At 39.5% G+C, this 25,794-nt stretch overlaps 1 protein-coding gene across 1 annotated transcript in view; it reads left to right on the plus strand.

Annotated features, from left to right (window-relative positions):
* ZNF804A (zinc finger protein 804A) overlaps positions 1-25,222 on the plus strand; it is a 226,267-nt gene extending 201,045 nt beyond the window's left edge. The window contains exons 3-4 of the mRNA XM_077830576.1: positions 17,614-17,744; positions 21,946-25,222. Of these exons, the coding sequence (XP_077686702.1) occupies positions 17,614-17,744; positions 21,946-25,222 (3,408 nt within the window). The remainder of the gene's footprint in view (positions 1-17,613; positions 17,745-21,945) is intronic.
* Positions 25,223-25,794: the final 572 nt, after the last annotated feature.

Genomic DNA, 25,794 nt, shown 5'->3' on the forward strand with positions numbered 1-25,794 from the left:
ACTTGGTGCTGCAATAGCCAGTCCCTGCCTCAGATTGCTTACAGTCTAAGTACAAGAGGAGGGAGAACAGTTGGATACAGCAAGCAGCCAGGGGGCGAAGGGGTGGGAATCACAAGGCAAAGATGAGAAAGTTGTGATGTTTGTGACAAGTGGCAGTCACTGCACACCAGCTGAGCTTTTTGGTTCACCACTTTAAGATTTAGAAGATAATATGCAGGAGATGGAGATTTTACACAAATGAAATGTTTCCATCTCACTTCCTAGAATGTGTGAGCAGGGTTAACTAGGGCTATGTCTATACTATGGACCTTATAGTGGCACAGCTTAAAGGATGAAATACATGAATTTAGAAAGTGTGCCGTTCATATCAGCAATAGCTTTTCCGGGGTGATATGGTTTCAGATTTGCCAGAGTGAAAAGTCCAGACAATACACATCCATGTCAGAGAAGGAAAGGCAATAGGAAATAGACTTCCTGAAGTTCACTCAGATGGAGAGAGATGCCCAAGAAATAGAAAGTAACAATCATAATACCATTAATTAAATAAGACCTAAACACAATCTACAAGGAAATTATACACAGCGAAACTGATTACCAGCTGTGGGAACCATTGCAGAACCTACTTTAAAGGATCAACTTAGTTAGCATTCAGACAACAAACAGACTACACCAACAAAGCTAAAAGTGGGTCAGGCAATAGATATGATGACTAAATTGTAATTTTTTCAGCATACCACTTCCATGGCATATCTGGATTTTCAGGAAAACATTAATGAAGTCCTACAACAAAGAATATCTAATGTAGAAAGAAATATTTAAACATTTATATACATAGTAAAATTAATATTAGTTTGAATTTATTTGAATTTATTGAAATAGAGGAAACTAGGGTCAAGTACGTAGGATTTTACAGGTAGGAAAACAAAAAAAGTCCAAGTACCATATTCTACAAGAGCAAAGATTAAAAATCAGATATTCTTGGCTCCTGGTCATATGTTCAGACCACTAATCTAAATCATATCTGAACCCTTCTTTCCTCGCAAGATGGACTTTTGGTTTAGGCACTAGACAGACTCATGATTCATACCCAGATCAGCCACAGACTTCCTGAGCCTTGGGCAAAGCATGAGGTCAGATGTGCTATGGCTTGTATCACCAGATAGCTTGGTGTAAAGGGGCTTACGGAAGGCAAAAATCCCTCCCAGGGAATATGTCTGATTGCTACCTCTCTGTCACTTCCACAACAACCCCAGGTACAGAGCCTATTCCAGGGTGGAAGCAGGTACAAGCTCCATGAAGAAAGCGGAGGTGAGAGGAGGCATAGGCAGGGCAGACCGGATCCTGGCAATTCTTGGGGCTGCTCTAGCTTGCGTGAGGGACTGCACAGACACCCTGCAGTCCAAGAACAGGGGAGGCAAAAGGTGTTCAAATGCTAAGGTGATGACAGCCATGTAATTACCTAAATAGAATCTTTTGAATCTGAAATTTTGGGATGGAATTCTCATGAGTCTCCCAAAATTTCCAATACTTTATGCTTCCAGTTAGGACAGAATTAAAGAAAAGCTTAAATCATGTCATTCATAGCCTTTGTTTCTAGTTACTTTAACAACCTACAGTATAGATGAAATTGTATCTCATTGCTAATCCTCTAAACCATCCAACAAGTCCTCCACTCACTCAATGGACTTCCTACAAAAGTTCCCTAACATTCACTGACTTGGGCACCACTCCTCCTAGTAACATTGTTTTGCTAGAATATTCACACAGGGCAGAAATGAGACAAAGATCAAGTAAATGTGTCTAAATATTTGAACACAAAATCTATTTAACCAGATCTAGTGAAAATAATCTTGTTTTACTGTGAAATTACTGCAATACAAAAACCTGAAAGTTTAACCATTTTAACCAGAAATTTAAACCATTTTAAAATGTAGTTAAAAAGCCACTATTCTTAAATTGATTCTAGGTCAGATTAGTAAAATAAAATAAAGGACATAGAATAACAGTAGCCCATCACCCGGCTGTCTCATCTGACTGTCCGCCCAGTGCTGTCCCTCCCCATCAAATGCTATAAGTCACCAGGGACAACTCAGCATCTTGCAGTCCCTAACATCTTGCAGATTTTGCACTAAGCCCATTTGGCTTCCCCAGCTTCCACACTGCAGTTCGCAGTCCCTCTCTCAGCTCTTCTGCATCCTTTCAACTATTGGCAATTTAGCAATTAAACTCCTCATTATTTAGTCAGTGTGTAGCTTAGTCCACATGGAGGAAACCTCTGTTTACAATTTCACAAATCTCTGCGCTGCTTAGACGGTGATTGTTTTTTTGTGCCTGTATGTAGGTGCAACCATGACAACATATTAGTTTAATTAATTTATCATAAAATAGCTAGGACTAAAAAAGTTATGAACTTCTCCCTTACCACTCACCTACTTTCTCAATGGTTTACAACTAGCAGTTCAACATAGAGAAGGTTGGAAATAGTTCACTAAAACGCTTTTACCATCTGAATGTGATGATTTGACAAAAACAATTTTTTTGTGGAAACGTATCCATTTCACCCATAGAATACAAAGTTGTTGAGTGGTTAGGTAACTCCTTGGGCTGCAGGAATCCCAGATTCAAGTCCTTGCTGCAATTCAGGCAGATCAGGGTCTCCTGTACCCCAATGGCTTATTGGCTGTTCTGGTACAGGTCTGTCTCAAATCTCTCCTGTTGGAGCTGTTCCATTTCATATAAAAAATTCAATATTCATTGGGGGTTGGTGTCTCTCTGTTTTTTTCACAAAAAAAAAGTTTCAAAAGGTCTCAATTTTTGTCCCAAAGTGGAATGAATCCAAACATTTAAACCTCTAAATTTTTCATGAAATAGAATTCTTGGTTTCCAGCTAGCCCTAGTGCAAAGAGCATTATAAATATGCCACTACTATACTTGATCATTTAGAAACAAACAATTCTACAAACAGCTACAGTGGGAGTTTCAAGCAGTAATGGATATACCTTGTTCTTTATTACACAGTATATGAAGAATTTATGTAAAGTTGCTGGCAGAATGTGAGGGGAGTAGTAGAGCGCCCCAATACGGGCTCATCCCACATGGGGGACTGGAAATTCCCTACATCAAAATTCCCCTTAAAGGATTGCCCACTAGAGGTAAACCCAATGAATGTTCACCTCACTAGCTAGGGTGTGGCTTTGATGATGTGGAGGCAATGGACACACCTCCATACTATGAATGGGGGAGGACAGGGGTAGACCCAAAGCAGAAGAGTCTGGGCCATGATCTTCCCCGTTCCCTCTCCTTCTCCCTGAAACATGTATATATGGGGGAAAGGGGAGGACACTCTCCTTTCTCGTTCCCTCCCTTCCCAGGTCAGTAGGTAGGTCAACTCACATGGCATGCAAGTAAAGGACTCTGACCCTGACCAGAGAGGTCAGCTGATTGGGTCTTGTCTGACAGGGCAAGGGGAGAGGGGTGGCTTTTCCTTGCTCCTACTTGTGGGAATAGCCATTTTTGCCTCTGCTTGCTTGTTGCTAGCAAGTAGTTATTTTGGGCTCTGTTCCAGTCCACCTTTCCCCGTGCATGGCTAATTACTGGATCTCCTACAATGCTGGGGGCTAGGCTAATCACCAAATTTTGTTTGGGGTGTAGCATCTAGTGAAACTGACAAACTTCTTTGTGGGGTTTTCACATTCCATCTGGTATCTCAGAGATCCAGTTTTGGGGGGCTAAATGACATTGTCACAACTTTAGTGGGTTGCAGGATGGTTGGTGGGGAAAAGGGGTCCTATGTGAGGTCCCTGTAACTCAGTGGGCTGCTTGGGCATGGGCCAACATTCCACAGTAGGGAGAGATGTCTCATGCAGCGTGTGGCTCCCCAAGTATAATCTCTCCTACCTCGTCTGTGGAGGAGTGGAGTGGGACAGGTCTTTAGCTTCCAGCCAGGATCCTAGCAAGGGTGCATCACCCTCATCCCCAGCATCAGGTTAGTAGAACCCAGGGCTATTGGTGACCAGTTCAAATCCGCATTGGAACATCCATGCCAGGTAGATGGGGGTGGGGAATGGGCCTATTGGTTTTAGGGATTTTAATAAAGTTGCAGCATCTACATTTAACCAGATTATGTTATTTCAAATATTTATAAAGTACCATAATATTACTCCTTCTCTCGGCTTCGTGGTACATCTTGTTTCCTATAACTGTAAGCTTCCTGTGGCAGGGATTGTCTTCATTTAGCTTCTCACCCACGGCTGAGTGAGCACAAATAATGATATGCTGAGTGTAATTTAACAAATAACAATATGCTATGTGAAGTGTCTTCTTTGTTCCACTATTGGGAGGAGAGTTTGATCCATCTGAGAGCGTCGAGGAGTTTGGGCCCCTAAACTAAAATGATGACAGATTTCAGAGTGGTAGCCGAGTTAGTCTGTATCAGCAGAAAGAACGAGGAGTACTTGTGGCACCTTAGAGACTAACAAATTTATTTGAGCATAAACTTTCATAAGCTAAAGCCCACTTCATGAGATGCATGCAGTGGAAAATACAGTAGGAAGATATATATATATATATATATACATACAGAGAACATGAAAAAATGGGGGTTGCCATACCAACTCTAACAAGACTCATCAATTAAGGTGGGCTATTATCAGCAGGAAAAAAAAATTACCATTGCCAACTGTGTCCACAGATCTATTCAAGGTACACCCTCATAGGACCTAATCACATCAGCCACACTATCAGAGGCTCGTTCACCTGTACATCTACCAATGTGATATACGTCATCATGTGCCAGCAATCCCGTCTGCCATGTACATTGGCCAAACTGGACAGTCTCTATGCAAAAGAATAAATGGACACAAATCAGACGTCAAGAATTATAACATTCAAAAACCAGTCGAAGAACAATTCAACCTCCCTGGACATTCAATTACAGACCTAAAAGTCGCAATTATTCAACCAAAAAACTTCAAAAACAGACTCCAAGAAGAAACTGCAGAACTGGAATTAATTTGCAAACTGGACACCATTAAATTAGGCTTGAATAAAGACTGGGAGTGGATGAGTCATTACATTAACTAAAAACTATTTCCCCATGCTAATATTCCTGTTACTCACACCTTCTTGTCAACTGTTTGAAATGGGCCATCCTGATTATCACTACAAAAGTTTTTTTTTCTCCTGCTGATAATAGCCCACTTTAATTGATGAGTCTCATTAGAGTTGGTATGGCAACCCGCATTTTTTCATGTTCTCTGTATATATATAATCTTCCTACTGTATTTTCCACTGCATGCATCTGATGAAGTGGGCTTTAGCCCATGAAAGCTTATGCTCAAATAAATTTGTTAGTCTCTAAGGTGCCACAAGTACTCCTCATTCTTTAAACTAAAATGAGCATTCAAGTCATGAATGTGCTATAATAAATTGAGAAACTGGACTTCTCTTCCCCAAACCTTCACTAGTTCAAGATGAGATGAAGAATGATTTTGCAGAAAGGCACAGAATTGGAATTCTGGAGGTGAGAGTTCAATTCTTGGCTTTGCCAGACTTCCCAAGTGATCTTGGCCATGACGCAATCTCTCAATGTTTTTAATTCCCATCTGTACAATGGGGATAATTTTAACCCACATGGGTGTTAATAAAATGATCAATGGTGCTTAGATACTACAGAGATGGGAACCATTTAAGAACTAAACAGATGCAGAGAGAAGCATTGGTAAGCACACAAATAGGAATATACTGATAGACTTGAAGCACTGAACATTAAATTATTTTCGACTATTCTGGTCTTCCGTTTTACTAATGTTCATTCAGGAATGAACTGTTACAAGTTAATTCTTTCTAAAGGTCTAATGCTCACTTTGATCACCTCGGTTGTGTGACACCTGTTCTGTACCCCTTCTGTGACTGCTTCTCCTTTAATACTTTCCAGGGTTTTGCCAGTCTCTCCACTTGGTTGGCTATCCTCTTTTCATCATTTTTATGCTGATTAATGTCCTCAATCCAACTTCCTTGGTTGCCAAGTTAGGGAACTAGGTCAGAAAATGTATCACGAGTTATAGAGGCCATCCCAAATGACTTGCTCCTAAAACCTTTATGATGCACCTTTTTTTTGGAAATGCTGTTTAACTGCTCTGAGCTTGAATCTAGTCTATGGAGGGCCTAAAGCAGGTGTAATCTAGAGTGGGTAAATTCCACATTTGGGGAAGGAGGAGGAAATATTTCACTGATGGGCTGATTTTAAAATAAAATAACAACTGTCTGAAGCTACTTAGTAGTGTATTAACTGGGTGAAACCTAGCTGTGGGTTTTGTTCAAACCTCATTCAAACTTATGTTTGAAAGCACCCTTCACAGTAAGACATTTGGAAGAAACATTTATGTTACCACATCTAAAACAAGGCCTAATAGAATTTGCCCAGAAACTATCACTATGTGGGTGGTGAATTCCACTGGATATTGTGACCTGGTGTGTAAGGGAAGGAGGGAAAGCAAAACACAGAGAATGGCAGAGACAAAAAGCAAGAAAACCAAGTAGGATCTAGTGATCACAGTGTGACCCTGGAAAAAGCTGGAGAGAGCACTTGTCCTGTAGATGCATTGGCTAGGGACTTGGGGCTGTAAGCTAAGAAACTGCTCCTTTTGTTCTTGCTTGCTCCTGCATTTGGAGAAACAGGACTCTGTACATTCCTTGTAAATAAACAAGATTGCATCAATAAAAATACAAGACTCCATCAATTTCTACTTCCAACTGGAAAAATCCATCCCCAGGACTCTGAAATTTGACTAGCAGCTTGGGTTAAAAAGGGGCAACAATAGTATAAATCCCAGGGAGATGTATCATTGAGCAGAGGGTGGTATTGTCTCTACTCCTAATATTACTCTAAAGATCAAGCAAGAAGCAAATTTTGGTGTCACAGTAGTTTACTATGGTAGCTTTATGCCTCTATTGACCTGAAAATTAGTTCAGTGGCCTGGATATTTGTCAAAGTCAGAAAAAATCCACATAATCTGGTACAATTGTTAGTCTATGCTCAAGAGAAAAAAGGATTATAATAGCAGGGGTGTTATAAACCAGGAGAGCACGCTTAGTAGAGCAGAGAGCCCCCGCTATACCTGGCACGGCACCATAACAGTTTTCCCCCACGTTCATACACTTCATGTAAGTTTCACTATTTTCCAATGAACTTATCTGAATTTCCTTTTGTTAAACATGGTCAACTCTCTTAACATTGGATTTATTATAGTTTTTAAAGTATCAAACATTTTAAAGTTTTTGGGATACCAGCCACATAACTTTGTACCTTTGCTCATTTCTCCTTCTGTTACTACTGTTATCACAGTATTCAAATGCATTGTGTTCCACGTTTCAGTCTTTAAGTGTTGTTGCTAGCTTGAGTGTGTTTATTAATTTATGGCTTCTCCATGTTTTTAAGCCTATTAGTCTGAAGTGCTATTGTTACAAGTGCTTATATCTTGAATTTTTTAAAAAAGTATCACTTTGCAAGTTAGTAGAAGGCTTGTAGAGGTGATGTAAGAAATGCTCTTAATGCAGTTATGTGCTTTTGTTTCAGTAGGAACCTACTGCTTGGATTAAATTAGACTTTCCAGCAGTAGAAAAGTAGTATGTCTACTAGAAAATCTACTAGAATTCTTTGAGGGGGTCAACAAGCATGTGGACAAGGGAGATCCAGTGTATACAGTATACTTAGATTTTCAGAAAGCCTTTGAGAAGGCCCCTCTTAAGCAAAGTAAGCTGTCATGGAATATGAGGGAAGGTCCTCTCATGGACTGGTAACCAGTTAAAAGATAGGAAACAAAGGGTAGGAATAAATGGTCAGTTTTCAGAATGGAGAGAGGTAAATAGTGGTGTCCCCCAGAGGTCTGTACTGGGCCCAGTCATATTCATAAATGAAATGGAAAAGGGGGTAAAAAGTGAGGTGGCAAATTTTGCAGATGATAAAAATTTGCTCAAGATAGTTAAGTCCCAGGCAGACTGCGAAGAGCTACAAAAGGATCTCTCAAAACTGGGTGACTGGGCAACAAAATGGCAGATGAAATTCAGCGTTGATAAATGCAAAGAAGTGCACATTGGAAAACATAATCCCAACTATACATATAAAATGATGGCGTCTAAATTAACTGTTACTACTCAAGAAAGAGATCTTGGAGTCAATGTGGATAGTTCTCTGAAAACATGGTCTGAAGTGCTATTGTTACAAGTGCTTATATCTTGATTTTTTTAAAAAAGTATCACTTTGCAAGTTAGTAGAAGGCTTGTAGAGGTGATGTAAGAAATGCTCTTAATGCAGTTAAAAATTCAAGATAGATTTTCTAGTAGACATACTACTTTTCTACTGCTGGAAAGTCTAATTTAATCCAAGCACACTTCAGACAATGTGCAGCAGCAGTCAAAAAAGCAAACAGAATGTTGGGAATCATTAAGAAAGGGATAGATAATAAGACAGAAAATATCATATTGCCTCTATATAAATCCATGGTATGCCCACACCTTGAATACTGCGTGCAGATGTGGTCACCCCATCTCAGAAAGATATATTGGAATTGGAAAAGGTTCAAAAAAGGGCAACAAAAATGATTAGGGATATGGAATGGGTGCCATATGAGGAGAGATTAATAAGACTGGGACTTTTCAGCTTGGAAAAGAGATGACTAAGGGAGGATATGATAGAGGTCTATAAAATCATGACTGGTGTGGAGAAAGTAAACAAGGAAGCGTTATTTACTCCTTCTCATAACATAGCAACTAGGAGTCACCAAATGAAATTAATAAACAGCAGGTTTAAAACAAACAAAAGGAAGTATTTTTTCACACAACACATGGTCAACCTGTAGAAGTCCTTGCCAGAGGATGTTGTGAAGGCTAAGACTATAACTGGGTTAAAAAAAGAACTAGACAAGTTAAGGAAGGATAGGTCCAACAATGGCTATTAGCCAGGATGGACAGGGATGGTGTTCCTAGCCTATATTGCCAGAAGCTGGGAATGGGCGACAGGGGATGGATCATTTGGTGATTACCTGTTCTGTTCATTCCCTCTGGGGCACCAGGCATTGGCCACTGTCGAAAGACAGGATACCGGGCTAGATGGAGCTTTGGTCTGACCCAGTATGGCTGTTCTTAAGTTCTTTCATGTGTATGCAAATATTCGCTATGCACTACAAGTCCCAGCTTTTAAACTGCTAGTTATGACTGTATTGGCAAATACACAGTAAATACTAAGAGCTGGATTGTAACTCTACAGCTCCAGTGAGTTCCCCAGGAACAGGGCAGGAACCAGATTGGGATGCTGATATTCCCAATGGTGTTGCAGCTTTCCTTTTGCTTCAGAGGAAAGCAGTCCATACTAACCCTTCTGATGGTCCAGGTTACTTTCCTCCCCTGCGGAAGCTGAGGTGTATGTACATGGCCAGGGCTCTACCACCTTCCCAACCTCCTGAGCCAAAGAAGGAATAGAATTCTGGGGCCAGATGTTCTCCCCCAGTGCACAGGCTCTGGTGATGTAGGTAATCTGGGCATGGGCATAAAGGGCTCCTTATGCCTCCTTTCTACACTGTGTGGGTGTACAGAAGGACAATCAATTGAGGTCTATATAAGTAGTAAAACATTGCTATGTTATGTCTTGATCTTTTAGCTGGATTCATGTGGTTGGAGTCTCAGTAAAATTAACGGGGTTCAACATGAATATAAGAGTCTTTTCATGGATCCAATGGCAGTACTGGAGTCTCAGGGTCAGCCTTCCCATTGCTCTGCACCATGTGATGTCATTCACCAAGTGAATTCAAAATGGATGTAGAAGAATACCTAGTCATAATGGTAGTATTTTACCCTCACTTTTCATCATTGTAAATGACTACACAAGGCACAGAGCAATGGAGAAACAGTCCGTTAGTTCTCTCAGTGAAATTTCTTACTTAAATTATCACTATTTGCTGAGCTCTCTACTTGCTAGGATGCCACATCCTTTGCTCTGGCTTTCAAAAAGAGAGGGAAAATATACATTTGGAGACTACATAAAGGTAACTCAGGACTTAGACCAGCTAATACCTACTGCAAAGTATATTTGTTATGACCATTACTATGACCATAGTTCCATTGACTATGCATACTAGTATGTGTTTGCTGAATTAAGCCTTGCAACATCATGTAGAAAATGTATCAAATACACAGTGAAGATTAGATAGTAAGGGACCCTTTTTTAACCACTTACACTTCCTGTACAGGGAGTTTGCATGTCAGTTATAAAATACAAATCACACAGTGTAAGTTGTTAATATAACACTTATAATGATTATATCCATCACCATTGCTTATCATACGAAGGACCATCCAGGACTAGATGAGAGGAGAGCAAGTCTGAAACAAAAAGTTTGATGGAGGAAAAACAAACATTCCCTGAAAAGTTAGCTATTAAAAGTTAGCTATGAAAATTACATCTGCCTCCAGGCACCTGACACAACTGGCACCTACTTACATGCAACAATCAAACAGAATAATTTGATTACTTACCAACATTTAATGTTTCATCTCTGCCTAAACTTACATGTACTGAACAAATAGTACCTGATTAAGCTGATAAGAGGCTCAGATGGGCATCATGATATTTGCTTTGCAGTTCTGTGCTGCCTGAAAGAAATACTGAGTAGTAGGGACTCATTTGTATACAAGAGCCAGACATGCAGCTGTGTGCATCTGCCCTTTATCCAGCTCTGAATACAGCTGTCCAAGGAAACGTTTAACATCCTTTTTTGTGCTCATTATGTGCCTGATCCTGCACCATGCAAGGATCAAGATATCACATTGTGCAGTACATACAAACATACAACATTGACAATTTAGAGCAGATTTTGAACCCTCTACTCACATTGGCGAGCAGTCTCTCAAAGAAGTAGCCCCATTAATTTCAATGGAAACCAAATCACAATATTTTAGTCATTACAATAATTGAAATGAAGTTATTAAAGGATGTTTTCTAATTTCTGTATAGCTTTGGCTCAGCTTCCTTGTGAAAGTTAATAAACAAACAAACCTTTTATCTTCAACAATACTGTATCTTCTCTTGTCCTATTGCATGTGTCTTTTCTTATTCACTGCATAAATTTCTCACTGGAGGAAAAACAAACATTTACAGTCAAAAATTACTGAGCTCCGCAATATGCAGTGAAGTCCCCACGTTTGTAATGTCAATGTATTTTTTCTCCCTTTTATACATTTTTAATATCCATCACCATGCTAAGTGCTCAGAATGAATCTATGAAATGAACTACTATATGTTTGAAAAGAGAGACATGAGTGCAAAGTGGGCACCAGGGTCAGCATCATATTATTTATTGGAAGACAAGAATACACAGAGTTAAGAAATCTTATGAAAAGAGGCCTCAAACATTTGGTCTTTTGCTTTGGAGTACAGCTATCATACACCCAAAAGTCTTGCTTGAATTGTTTAACCTTGCACTTTTTTAGCAGAGTAACAGACACTCACTTTTTTGTTTCAGAGTAACAGCCGTGTTAGTCTGTATTCGCAAAAAGAAAAGGAGTACTTGTGGCACCTTAGAGACTAACCAATTTATTTGAGCATGAGCTTTCGTGAGCTACAGCTCACTTCATTGGATGCATACCGTGGAAACTGCAGCAGACTTTATATATACACAGAGAATATGAAACAATACCTCCTCCCACCCCACTGTCCTGCTGGTAATAGCTTATCTAAAGTGATCATCAGGTTAGGCCATTTCCAGCACAAATCCAGGTTTTCTCACCCTCCACCCCCCACACACAAATTCACTCTCCTGCAGGTGATAGCCCATCCAAAGTGACAACTCTTTACACAATGTGCATGATAATCAAGTTAGGCCATTTCCTGCACAAATCCAGGTTCTCTCACTTTTTGGAGGGGGGTGAGGGAGTGAGAGAACCTGGATTTGTGCAGGAAATGGCCTAACTTGATTATCATGCACACTGTGTAAAGAGTTGTCACTTTGGATGGGCTATCACCAGCAGGAGAGTGAATTTGTGTGGGGGGGTGGAGGGTGAGAAAACCTGGATTTGTGCTGGAAATGGCCTAACCTGATGATCACTTTAGATAAGCTATTACCAGCAGGACAGTGGGGTGGGAGGAGGTATTGTTTCATATTCTCTGTGTATATATAAAGTCTGCTGCAGTTTCCACGGTATGCATCCGATGAAGTGAGCTGTAGCTCACGAAAGCTCATGCTCAAATAAATTGGTTAGTCTCTAAGGTGCCACAAGTACTCCTTTTCTTTTCACTTTTTTGTTGACTATCTAGGGGAGCACACAATGGAGTAATATATGATTATTTACCTTTCAAATAACTTCATTGGACTCACCATGGTTTCTCTCAAAGGCATACACAGCTACCAAAAATATAATGTGGAACTTGTAGAAAAAAAGTAGGACCCATCCATCTGTGAGCATATTTCACTTATCTGTTTCTCAACATGTTTTTTGGTATCTGAAAACATCTGAATAGACAGATGGAATAGCAGCAGCATCACCCGCTATGGCAAAGACAGGCACAGAGCATAGCTAAATAAGTTGCATTTTTTTACAACTCAGTGAAAAAGAGCAAAATATTAGAGAGAGGAAATAGCAAAAGAAATATAACACACATTTTATTGGGCACTTCTGCAAACTTCATTAAATGCACTTCTGGTATGGGCCAGTCATGTAAGGAAAGACCTGAATGCACCTTGAATGACATGAAGTCAGAAAACCTGGCACTGTCACTTCTCTATGTCCAAATGGCTAGTGATCTTTGGCAGTGCCCTCATGTGCCAAGATCCACAAAAACGATGGCATAACAACTGGCTCAAAACTGGCCTGAGGCATTGCTTCATAGTCTGTTTACCTTGAAACAAGAGAAAATATTGGCAGTGTTGGTATTGATTCCAAAGGTGACCAAGCAGTAGCATAAACATGGATATAAGCTGCTTGATTTAAAGCAACCTGCCCAACACCTGTTGATAATATGGACTGCAGTTAGGTTATCTGACCAAGAAAGAACCCATTTATTCCCGAATCTTTCGACACATAATTACCACCAAAATTAGCAGAAATTCTAAGAAAATAATATCCCTTTATTGACCAACAGCACTCGCAGTGAAAATCCCCCACTGAAATACACATCAATCCCCCACTGAAAACACTGAACTGAGCCAGCAGAGATATCTGAGCGAACCTTAATATCTGCCTTCAAAATCTATTCTGTCTGGCAGAATGAAATGCCACTGAAAGCAGGAGGCAAGAATTGCTACTTGCCCAGTAGATAATCCTGCAGCCTCCTTGTCAATCAAATAGAATAGTGCAGCCATCTGGTACCAGGTGTGGCTGCTGCCAAGCGAGAACAGAAGATACATCCTGGGTCAATGACACAACACATAACATTCAAACATCCATTTAAAAACTAGCTGTTTCAGGAGCCCAAGACACTCATCATTAAGCACCCAAGGTTTTTGTTTTAAGGGCTGTTCTTCACTGCAACAGGTAGCTGAAGTTAGTACACTTGAGTTACTCCACTTGAGCTAGCCTAGTTTAAGTGAGAACAGAGTGAGAGTGACCACATTGTGAAACAACATTCTTGCTACACAAAGTGGTAGGATTAAAGCTGAAAAATTGTAACTCCAGCTGCTGCATGCCCATTGCATTTCTAGGGTGCATCAGCCCTAGCACAGACAGGCTAGCTGGCCCAAGCTTAAAGCACCACTTAATTCAAGCTAGAGATTTTTGTGAGTGGATGGGAGTTGGATTATGGGGCAAACCTTGAGTTATAGCTCAAGCAGCAATGTAGTGAAGACAAGACCTTAAAGTAATACATTGTCTGCCATACCCAATTAATTCTCAAGGCAAGCAAGACAGTCTTCTTTTCACTAATTGGCTTCCAAAGTAGAGAAGGGAGACACTAGGTCCAGAGGAAATAACAGCTCTCCAGGTGATCACAACAGCAACACACACTTATGGGCTCACTTACGAGGCTAGAGCTGACTCACTCTAGACTCAGTCTCATCCCCCCATGTGAGGAACAAGGGTTGCTTTCCCATTTTACGCTCCCCCATCCAGCAGATACCCACCAGCCAGTGAAATAGGGCCAGAGACAGATTCCACTCATCCTGCTGGATTCAGAACTATTGCAGCTGCCCCTGTTTCATTCCTTACAAGAGGGTCATGGCTGCAGGATCTGGAGCACAAAGTACTTGAGACTGGTGGATACCTCCAGAACTGTGCTAGGGTGGCTGCAACCTGTCCCATTGGGAAGCTCCTAGAATTACTGTGGCTTCTACTTCTGCTGCCACCTTCCTCAGGGCCTCCATTAGGGAAGCACTGACAGACCTAGGGCCTGAACTGGCTGGCTGGCTGAGGAGATCCAAGGGAATTCCTTGGGATTTGGTCCAAGTCAGCACCACCATGTCTATCCACTGAAGCGTAGCAAGGCATCCTGCACCGGAGGACAGGACCAGAATGACTTCTTCCCTCCAGCCAGGATATGATGACCCTCACCCACTATGTGGCAAAGGGAGAGGGAGATTCAGAAGGCAAGGAGGAGCTGGCCTACTGGAAGAGGGTGATGGGACACTGACTGAAAACCTCCCCTTTCAGGCTAGTTGAAGCCCCAATGAGGCAGGATAGGCTTTCTGAGGAGACAGGAGGGAAATCTGGTTACTGTTGTGAACCACACTGTAAATGTTTGTTTTAATGTTTAATTTTAATAAGGTAGCATTGTGTTTGGTTAGCTCATGTATTTGTTTTAGTTGCGGTGGCAGCATGTGTTTGTCTTTCGGGATTAAAAGTGTAATTGGTTTGACTGTTTGCAGTTTGCTTAAAGTACAGTTAGATTTGAAAGTTAGTTCCATTTACATTTCAAGTGCTGTGTGTGGGTGCATGAGGGTGTGTGGGTATGTCTGTGAATGTAGGTTTTCACTGGGCCTATAGTGCAACTTTTCTCCTCCCATTCTTGCTGCAGTTGCAGTTGTGTGTGTGTTGTTGGGTTTTTTGCCCTTGTCTATTCATTTATCCACCTGGTCCTTTTATTCCATATCTGAGGGAAAATTGCTGATTTTGTTTGGCCTCCGGCATACACTCTGTACAATATCTTTATTTCTTTCGATATCTAGTACAGTTTAGAACACTGTGGCAGTTGTAACTGAAGATTCAAGGCAAAAAGACAGCTGGAGATGTGTGGGCAATACGATGGGCTACATTTTCAAGTGTTATATGGGATTTTTAGTTGCAGGATTCCCATTGATTTTAATGGGAGCGCACAGCTAAAATACAATTCAAAATTTTGAAATTTTTTGGTGTTGCATATCCTTGAACTTCTATTTTTCATGACGAACACATTGAAAAGCAGGACCTTGGATGTGGAGTTCATGCTAGAACAAAATTTGTATCATTGAAAGAATAAGAGTGCATTAAGGCAAATAGCTGAAATGAGATAGTGTGTGGTGTATGAGCTGGAAGAAAGGAGAACAATTTAATGAGGAAGAAGCCTCTCATGAACTATAAAAAGTATTAAACTGGCTATGTACAGAGCCAAATTTAGCAGGTATGGTTTTGGCTCACATTATGTGCAGCTGCAAGGTACATTATAGTACAAAAGGTCAGTGTGTGACTGTGGATCTTTGTGCAATTTTATAATACAGAAAAAACAATGAAAAAGGGGGAAAAACATTTATCAGAAAGTGGAGTATAGCAGATTTATCAGACCTGCACAAATGTTTTTGGGTTAAAGGTTTCCTACAACTTACACCTCACTTATAAACAAACTCATGGCTCTTGATTGTTATATGCATATGTGAAACTCATTTGCATTAACGGCTAGGCTCATTATTTATTACTACAGCAAAAGGAAAGTGGGTTGTGTGGAGAATTTAAAATGTTATGGGAAGGAAGGAATGGACACTAGCAGTCATGATGGAAGATATTTTTATAACAGACTCCTGGATGGATAGGGTATAAGATGTAGTGAGGCTGGTTTATATTAATATTGAAAATTTGAAGGGATTATAGAGACAGTCATCTAGGTCAGATACTGGGAAATTTGCTAAAAGCAAAGAACATAAGAATGGCCATACTAGATCAGACCAATGGTTCATCTAGCCCACTATCCTATCTTTTGACAATGACCAATATCAGATGCTTCAAATAGAATGAAAAGTACAAGGCAATTATCAAGTAATCCATCCCCTGTCATCCAGTCCCAGCATCTGGCTGTCAGAGGCTTAGGGACACGTAGAGTATGGGGTTGTGTCCTTGATGATCTTGGCTAATAGCCATTGATGGACTTGTCCTCCATGAACTTATTTAATTATTTTTTAAACCCAGTTATATTTTTGGCCTTCATAACATCCCCTGGCAACAAGTTCCACAGGTGGACTGTGCGTTGTGTGAAGAAATACTTCCTTTAGTTTGATTTAAACCCACTGCCTATTAATTTCATTGGGTGACCCCTGGAAGAAGATCTGAAAGATCCTCTGAAATTGAAATCTCTGGTTGCTCAGAGTCCTTTACTGCAGCCATGTTCTTCAAATTAAAAAAAACTGGTAGATCTGAGACAAAAATGGTTTCACTGGAAGACCTGATTAAACTTTAATCTGAAACAAATTGCTTGTTTGCATGATTCATCTGGAGCAACGTTTGTGTAGGGTGAAGAGAGGCACACCCAAACAAATAGATTTACTTGATGAATGGCAGTGAGACAAAGCTGTGTTAATTACAAGGCAATCTCAGATGGATGAATTGAGCTGGTGTTGGAGAATCAGGTCAGGAACAAAAATAGCTGGTGAGTTGGCATCCACTTCCAACTGGAGAGGAAAGCTCCTGATCCCATTGCATACATGGAATAAGTGATTACCTCATTGTTGGGAACAGAAGTGTAAGATGACCACATCAATGACCTGTAGTAGAAATCAGCAAAGTTTCTGTGAGAGGTATGGTTTTGAACTCAACTGGAGCACAAATTTTGCCAAATTTTGCTGGAAGCTGAGAGTAACCACGAAAAAGAGACTTATCATTTGAAGGAAACAACATTCTAAACTTTCCTTTTCTCAGGCTAACAACACAGAAGATAACGGGTGTGGGTGAAACCTGCTTTCACAAAGAAAATGTGGAGGCAGCCGTTATGATTCTGAGCGGAGGCAAATTAAGGGATAGGTGCTCTAAGTCTGTATGTAAGAGACAGTTTAGCTATCCACCAAGTCAGATACAATACATTTCTGGATTGTTTTGGCCAGTGCATCAAAAATGTTATTCACACATAGCTGTTGTTTTTCCTTTCAACATAGCAGACAAAATTAATACCTGATGTAACTCCATTGTACTCCATGGAATTACACCAGGGATGAACTTGGTCTAAATTGTTTAAGTAAAAAGATAGAGCAACATACCATTACTCAGTAAATATATTTCAGGAAAGGTCCATGCAGTAATCTGATGTAATATTTTGAATATTGCTGAACTACCTAAATGTGTGATTTCTAACACGAAACCAACAAAAGTGCATCTGAACTTTTTTAGTTGTTTACCAGGGCTGTCAGGGATTCTCTTTATATTAAATATTTTTATTATTATTTTTAACAGAGACTCAAGGAACTGAAACAGAGGGAGTTTGCTCGAAATGTAGCTTCCAAGTCAAGAAAAGATGAAAGGAAACAGGAAAAGGCCCTCCAACGTTTGCACAAGTTAGCTGAACTGAGGAAAGAGGCAGCATGGTGAGAGAATAACTACTGAAATGGAAAAAGCACTGGAAAAATAATCCCCAAACTATTAATTGGGGTTGTGGGACACATGACTGTTAAGATCCTGAGCCCAGAACAGGGTGCACATATTTTTATGGCAAGCTCTAAACTGTATGTATGCAGTAATTTGATTTGGCGCTATGTGAAGAAATAAATGTTTAACGTTATTTTTTTAGTGGAGCTAAAATGACATGTATTTTTAGTTAAAAATATGTTCCATATATATTTCATAAAGCCAGGCACAGTGTTGAAAGCATTAGTGAACTAGGTCAAGCATTTGAAGCTTGGCATTATTTTATTGATGAGGAAAGGATACACTCTATCTTTCCGGGATGTAACAAATCTGTGTGACTTAGAATTCGAACTGCTCACCTGGGAATGCATCAGGAAATCTAGTTTTAAATTTAAATAGCTAGAGAAACTATATATGGGAATACCTTAAAAGAAAATGTTCCTTTTCCTGAACCCATCAGGGTACATAGTCGAACCATAACAATCACGTCTCATGAGATGTATATTCTCTATTGAATCTGGAAATATATTCCTAGTTGATATTGATATTTCTTAGTTTGAAGTGATGGCCTTTTTACCAAAAAAGTACATACTTAACGAAACAGACAACTCAGTGTAAAAGAATTTGAACCACTTTCAGTTTGCCCCAACATAGATCTAACAATCACAGGAAAAAATTGGCAGTGATTACTGTGTAAACGGAATGCTTATTCAGATGTTGTCTATGATGGGACCTGCATCTCACGCGGTGAACTGCCACATTGTTCAGTTGAACATGAGGTCTATAGTTTTCTGCTGAAAATTGGTAACATCTGTGTGTTGTATGACAAAGTCCATCTAAACAAGTGGGCATGTCCTGGATGCAGGTAGGTGTGTATGGAATGAACAGTACAGTCACACACTTTGTAATTTCTTTGGGGCAACATATATATATTAACGAGAAGTGGCAGGTTTTTCACTACTGTACTGTATCAAGGCTTTGCAACCGTCAAACAACACACAGCTAAATCCTTCTCTCTAACTCCCCATGCTGTGTTAGTGATAATACAGAATGACATAGCTGTTAATGGTATGCAGCAGATAGGATGAAAGACAATGGAACATCTAGTGATTTATATACTGAGTTGAAATTGCTAGCTGGACTCCTGGGATAGTGCATGCATCTAGATATGGCTATAAGTGCTTAAGAAGCACAATTCAGGAGCATTACTTGCTACTTCAGAAAAAAGGCAAACGTATCTGTTAAAGTCTAACTATACTGTGAAAAGTGACTGTTTAAAATGACACTGAGATTCCATATTTATTCTATCTCAATGACTTGCATATTGAACTTGATTTGTTTACAAGCAAAAAATCTAACTAGTAGCTTTATAAATTCGTGTGATCTGAAAATCCTCTACAATTCATGTCCAGTAATATGAATTTTGCAATCAGAAATTAGCTTTTTATGTTTCTATTTATGGTACATAAGTCCAGTTTGCACTCCCATACTGTATTGACTCTTCAATGCTAACATAGTAAGTACCTCATTTTGTCAGTAAGCTAATATACGTGTGTTGGAATAAAGATATGTAGGTCCAAACTCCTTAATAGTGCCTAAAATATTTGAAAGTGTATACATGTTGTGAGCACAAAAAACATGTTTGCTAGGAAAACTGGCAAGTGTGTAAAGTGTATGTAAGTACAAACTTTACTGACAGAATTAAAGAAACTCATTGAAAATGTAGATGAAAAGAAAAAGATACAGTGAAGAGGTTAATGTCATTTTTGCAGTTACTTTTCTGATAGATAGATAGATAGATAGATAGATAGATAGATAGATAGATAGATAGATAGATAGATAGATCTGTTGATTCCCATATATTGTTCTAAATAACTGACAGTAGGTTCAAAAGCAGCATTAACAATAGTATAATTTCAACTAAATAAAAACCTTATTAAAATATTTAATTGACAAAATAGAATGCAGTGTACATTTTAGGACTAGGAGAGTCAAGAATCTGATCTAGCCTTATGGACTAATACAACTGGATCATGAAGGGGGTGATCCTGTGTGTCAGGAATAGAGCAGTGAGCTGCCAATTAGCGTGTTTTTAAATTAGTATTCAAAACTATAGCAAACACATTTCATTTAAAAAAAATGTGGAAAACCCAATTTTCTGTCTAAAACAGAACACTTTCAAACAGCCCTAACTGCTCTAATGTGTTCTACTTCAGGTGGGCTTTGAGGAATTTTCAAAATATTCAGCTAGTGCAGAAGCCAGGTCAATCCTTCCCAGGAGGGTAGATTGACATGAACATGTAATCCCTGTGTTCCGTGTTCTGCAATGGCACACCCTATTGATTTCTGCTTGTAGTTCAGATATTAGTGACAATCTGTAAAGCCATATATGGTTTGGGATACAGTTAGACTGCTGTGATGTCTTAGTTGTTAGTCTTAATTTGGCAGCTAGCCAGCCATTCTCAGATGAATGCTCCCATCTCTTGAAACTGTTCCCCTGAAATGTCCATCAAATGCTGAATTTGGCAAACTTCAGGCAGTGGCACCAATTCAGATTTTTTTGGAGGGAGGAGAAATTCTGGTCCCTGCCATCCCTCCCCCTGCAAGGCCCCTGCTTATTGCCGGCTCTCCCACAGGGACCCAGGTCTCCCTCAGCCAGTTGCCGCCAGGAGTCAAGTTCTTGGCTGACTCCCCTGTGCTCCACTGTAGAAGAACAGACTCTCCACGCTCCACATCACAACATAATTTGGCCTGCTTGCCCCTCCATGTAGGCAGAGGAGTGGCCAGGCCAAATCTGAGTTGTCCAATCCCATGCACCAGGTTGCAAACACCACTCACTGAAAGGTGGTCAAGTTGCTTTTCTGTCTGATTTAGCGCAGAACCGCAGCTTAAAAGTGGTTGACTCATGGCCGCTCTACCCCTGGGCTTTGCAGCCTATGGACCTTTGAGCAAGTGTGTTTGCCTCTTTCCCTTACCTCCCTAACTGTTGCCACTGAAGTTAGATCATATTGTAAAGCCACTTTTTTCAGTTAGGTTGGTAACAAACGTATTTTTGGCTTTCTTTCCATTCTATTTTTTGTCAAATGCTTTTTTGGTTTTGAGGGGATGATGTTTATATGAAGGGTAAGACTGCATCTGAATGTTGTGTTCTGGCTGTATTTAATAATTATTGTATTATTGTTCTTATAGGAGCTATGCAAGGCAGTAAATAAACAGAGACAAAAACATTTTTGATAATATTAGCTAGATTAGGCTGGTAAAAGAAGTCAAAACTTAGTTCTCTGAAAGAGCTAGTCTAAAGGTATTTTCAACCTATCTGGAGTTAGTTAACACAGGAACTCTCTCAGGTGAAACCCTTTTTTTTTGTGAGATACCCACCCCAATTTCCAGCCAAAATAGATTAAACACAGATAGGCATACATGCTTCTGGATGATTACCTGTACTGAATCTATGGAGGTTTTCAGGTTTTTCCATCATTACTTCAAATATGTCAGTTTGATTTTTCAGTTAAAAAAAAAACAAGTGTTGTACTGCATTGTGAAAGATAGACGTTTGCTGGCTGAGTTTCAAAAGTAGCATGACTTATGGTAATGCAGAAATTCCCAAATTGTGGTCTGTAGACTACTGGTGCTCTGTTGGCTCTTCTCCTTGCTTCTTGTTGAGTCATACAGAACAGCTGGGATGAGGAGACGAAATCAAGAACAATAGTAGAGAGTGTGATTAATTATTGTTCATGAAGGATAAATCACTTATTGTACTAGGTCAGCTGAAAGTACATAAATACTTACCTAATCTTATTTTTTTGCATGTAAGAATCTGATAAGGTTTTCACAATTATGTTTGTGATCGCAAATAGGAGGAGAGGTTGACTACGTGGTCACATATGGACGGGGAGGCAGTCTCTCTGAGAGGGAGGCGATTTATGAGACATCCTCTGTCCTACTATATTTTGCAGTAGGAAGAAGTTTGAAAGCCCCTGCTGGAATGTAGTCTTGTTTTGGAGCTATTGATTTAGAATAGTTAACCTGTCCCCCTAGAAATCTTTGGGGAAACAAATGTAACACAATGTTATGGAAATAATAGTACAGGGGGAAGGCAGTAACTCTGAACATCTGATTTCTTTGAAGTGTACTCATGGAAGGTTTTGTTTTGTTTTTTAGTGCTCCTGGGAGTGGTCCCATGTTCAAGTCCACTACAGTTACTGTGAGAGATAATTTCCATGAAATCCCACAAAGTACTATCATAGATGCTTCTAACAAACAACAAAATGTCAATTGTACATTAATGCACAATGCACAGACTGCGAAAGATGTTACTTCTAGTGCTTTTTCTGCTTCGGAAAGCGCAATTAATAACAAATCTGACACTCTCAAACTTGGGGATCAAGTACAAGGAGTCCATGGACATAAAATAGGATTCTCTTTTGCTTTTCCTAAGAAAGCATCAGTGAAGTTGGAGTCCTCAGCTGCTGTATTCTATGAATATAATGATGAAACATCCAGTGAACATGGAATTAGCAGAAGAAGTAGATTTGTTCCAGGAGCTTGTAATCTTCAGTTTCCATCAGCAACAGAAATAGTTTTGTGCTCTGAGGAGAAACAAAACTACAGTCACCCACTGATGGAAAAATGTACTGACACAGCAGAAGCTTCTGAAGTTCAGGAGTCAAAACAACTATCCAGTAAGGAGAAAAATATAATACTAGAGAATACAGTATTAGTTCCAGCCGATTCTCATTTGAAACAACCTGTGTCTTGCGATTTGGATGACTATTGTGTGGATGTCAATTCACCAGCATTACGAGATCAATCACTGTCCACAGTTGCCATTAGTAATCAGGCACTACCTGTAGAAAGTCATAGTTCTGAGAGGTTGGGGAAAAAATCCCCAGCTCGTGATATCACTGATGATTGCTTACCTTTGCAAGACATCACAGAGGAAAACAATAAATACATTAATAGTGATTCATCCACAACTGAAGCAGAAATTAAAAAACTTGGCTCTGACCTACATATGTCATCAAATTCTGAAGGGGAGAGTACAGCCTTACAAAACAAACAAGAGACACATAAAAGACCTTGTGAACCATTTGTTCCTGTTCTGAGCAAGCATGGATTGTCTGTTCTTCAGTGGCCATCCGAAATGTTAATTTACACAAATACAGAACCATCCATTTCATATAGCTGTAATCCTTTATGTTTTGACTTCAGGTCATCACGAGCAAGTGACTGCATGGAGAAAACTAAACATCAGTCAAATGTACATCATTCTCATGACAAAACTGAGTCCAACCAGAGTCTTGTTTTAGATGACACAGATAAATCTATTTCAGAATGTGCTGATTACAAAACAGAAATTAATAAAAATGTGTGCGACCAAGCAACATCACTTATAACAGATGTTTTGTTAGCTAAAAGCTGTGAACCTGCAACAAATCAAGATAAAATGTGCTTGGATGCCTCTTTCAGGACTGGAAAAACAGAAAAATACCACATTTCCAAAAGCCATTTACGACAGGACACCAGGATAGATGATAAACACAGCAAAGTCTGGAACAAAGAAACTCACAAAAGATGGTTTCACAAAAATAGGAAAAGGAAAAGGAGAAAATTATGTCATCACCATCATGAGGAAATAGCAAAAGCAGACACTGAAATTTCTTCAACAGCTGAACAGAAAATTAATTATGTCAATGAAGATAAACATCAGCACCTTCAAAATACTTCAGGGAAGTGCAGAGATGAAATAGGAAGCATATGGTTAGCTACAGAGCAGTTACAACAGTCATGTCAAAAACTTGGCATTGGAAACAGTGATCACAAAAGAACCATGTCCACATCAACAAACATACATGGTGACAAAGGCCAATGTGGGACCTGGAACACAAAAAATAGCTATGACCACTGCACTGACTCTGAACCTCTGCACAGAAAGTACAAAGCAAGCTCTCATAGGCAGTCAAAACAACTGACTTTGAATTCTGGAAGACATAACTTAATGTATTCTAGAACATTATGTAGCTGTAAGGTCAGAAGATCTAGCTGTAGCCCAGATCATAAATGTTTGGAAAAATGTACAAGTCAAAGCCAGTCCATCAAGAGAGCTTACAACTTTCTGACTGATGAACCTGAAAGATCCCATCGAAAGCGAAGACAACATACATATTCTTGTTCATCGGATGAAAGTTCATGTAGACAGGCATTTTTATCAGAAGCGTATCTCAGGCAAACAAGTAATTTAGCTGCACATTGTAAGCCTAAAAGGAAAAGGAGGAGAAAAAGATCTAGAACCCATCACATATTTGTCAACAAAGAACTAAGAAGAAATGAAAATCATAGACCTTCCAGAGGAAATTCTACATTAAATATTTTGGGGGAATTGTTAACACAAGAAAATATACAACAAACAAAAACTCAACCCATAAAAGATTATACAAAAAATATGGCGGAAACAACACAGCTGGTAGAAAACAAGTTGACTCTACAATCTGATGGTTTACTTTTATCAGAAAATAACAAGTCAACAGAGTGTTCAACAATGCAGAGCTCTCCAAGTATATTTTTGGAGCACTTCACGCATTCCTCTGCTTCTGTTATTGAACATAGTGTTCTGACAACTGCAACACCAGAGAACAAGCTAGAAGAAGAAAAGAAACATGAAAATGTAAGGGCTCGTGAAAGTCAAGCTCCTTATAAAGTGCCCAGTATTGATAGAAATGTGGAACAAACTACTCGCAAACCATATCTATGCCAACATGAAGTAGCAGAGACCATACCACAAGAAAAAATAAATGAGGCAACCAGTGAATGGCTGCGGTATAATTCGGGCATAATTAACAGCCCTCCACCTTTGTCATTCAAAGAAGCACATATAAATAGTCATGCCTTTTTAACCACTGAACAGATACTTGCCCCATTTACGTTGCCTGATCAGACATTGATATTTCCCCCAGAAAACCATGGAAAATTCAAAGACTTGCAATGTGAGGCCTATCAGCAGCTCATGCAGCAAAATGTGCTGGCTAACAAGGTGAAGTTTGCCTTTCCACCCACTGCAATCCAACCTAATCCTCCTCTGCAGCCTTTGCCCTTGCAGCAGCCCTTATGTTCTACCTCTGTAACCACAATCCATCACACGGTTTTACAGCAGCATGCTGCCGCTGCTGCTGCAGCAAGTACATTTAAGGTTCTCCAGCCTCACCAACCGTTTCTTTCACAGGTCCCAACCCTTTCAAGAACACCTTTACCTCATCTCGCAGTAGGACCTAGACTTTGCCCAGGAACCCACACAACTTTTGTTGCTCCGCCACAACTGCCACTAATTCCAACTTCCGTCCTTCATCCGAGTCACCTGGCTTTCCCCCCATTACCTCATGCATTGTTTCCTTCGCTGCTTTCACCACACCCAGCTGTCATTCCATTGCAGCCCCTCTTCTAGGTCAAGTTTTCAACAATCAAAATGGAAAGAGCTGTCTCTAAATTAACATACTGCTATATGTAAGCACTCGTCAGTTTTGACAAATGGTTCTTTAAGTGACTGGAATAAACTGGTTAAAATGCCTCATTAATTTGGAATCATTTACTATAAGTGTAACAATGCAAATATGTATGTAAAGTTCAGCTCCATAATATAACTAAAGCACTGAATAGTCTGATCTAATATGAACTATATATATATATATGTATGAAAATCATGTCTTAGAATATGTATAATGTACATAAAATATATTTATAGTATTGCAATCTATGTTGTAAAGTATGCTCCTTTTGTTTTTTTATCTTTGTGAACCTGCACCTATTTAATGTTTAGACAAAGCTGATGCACTGTTTTGTACTATGTTTCTTGAAACTGTAAATCTAGTGACAAACTATCTCTTGCAATAAATTTTTGTTAACTATTTAAGTATATCAAAAATCATTCATTACAAGCCTCACGGATGAATAACATAGTCTATTCCTGCTATGTTTAGATAATCAGGTTTCCTATCCTTCAATGATTTATCACCAAGC

Source organism: Eretmochelys imbricata, chromosome 11, assembly GCF_965152235.1.
Source record: "Eretmochelys imbricata isolate rEreImb1 chromosome 11, rEreImb1.hap1, whole genome shotgun sequence".
NCBI classification, from domain to species: Eukaryota; Metazoa; Chordata; order Testudines; family Cheloniidae; genus Eretmochelys; species Eretmochelys imbricata.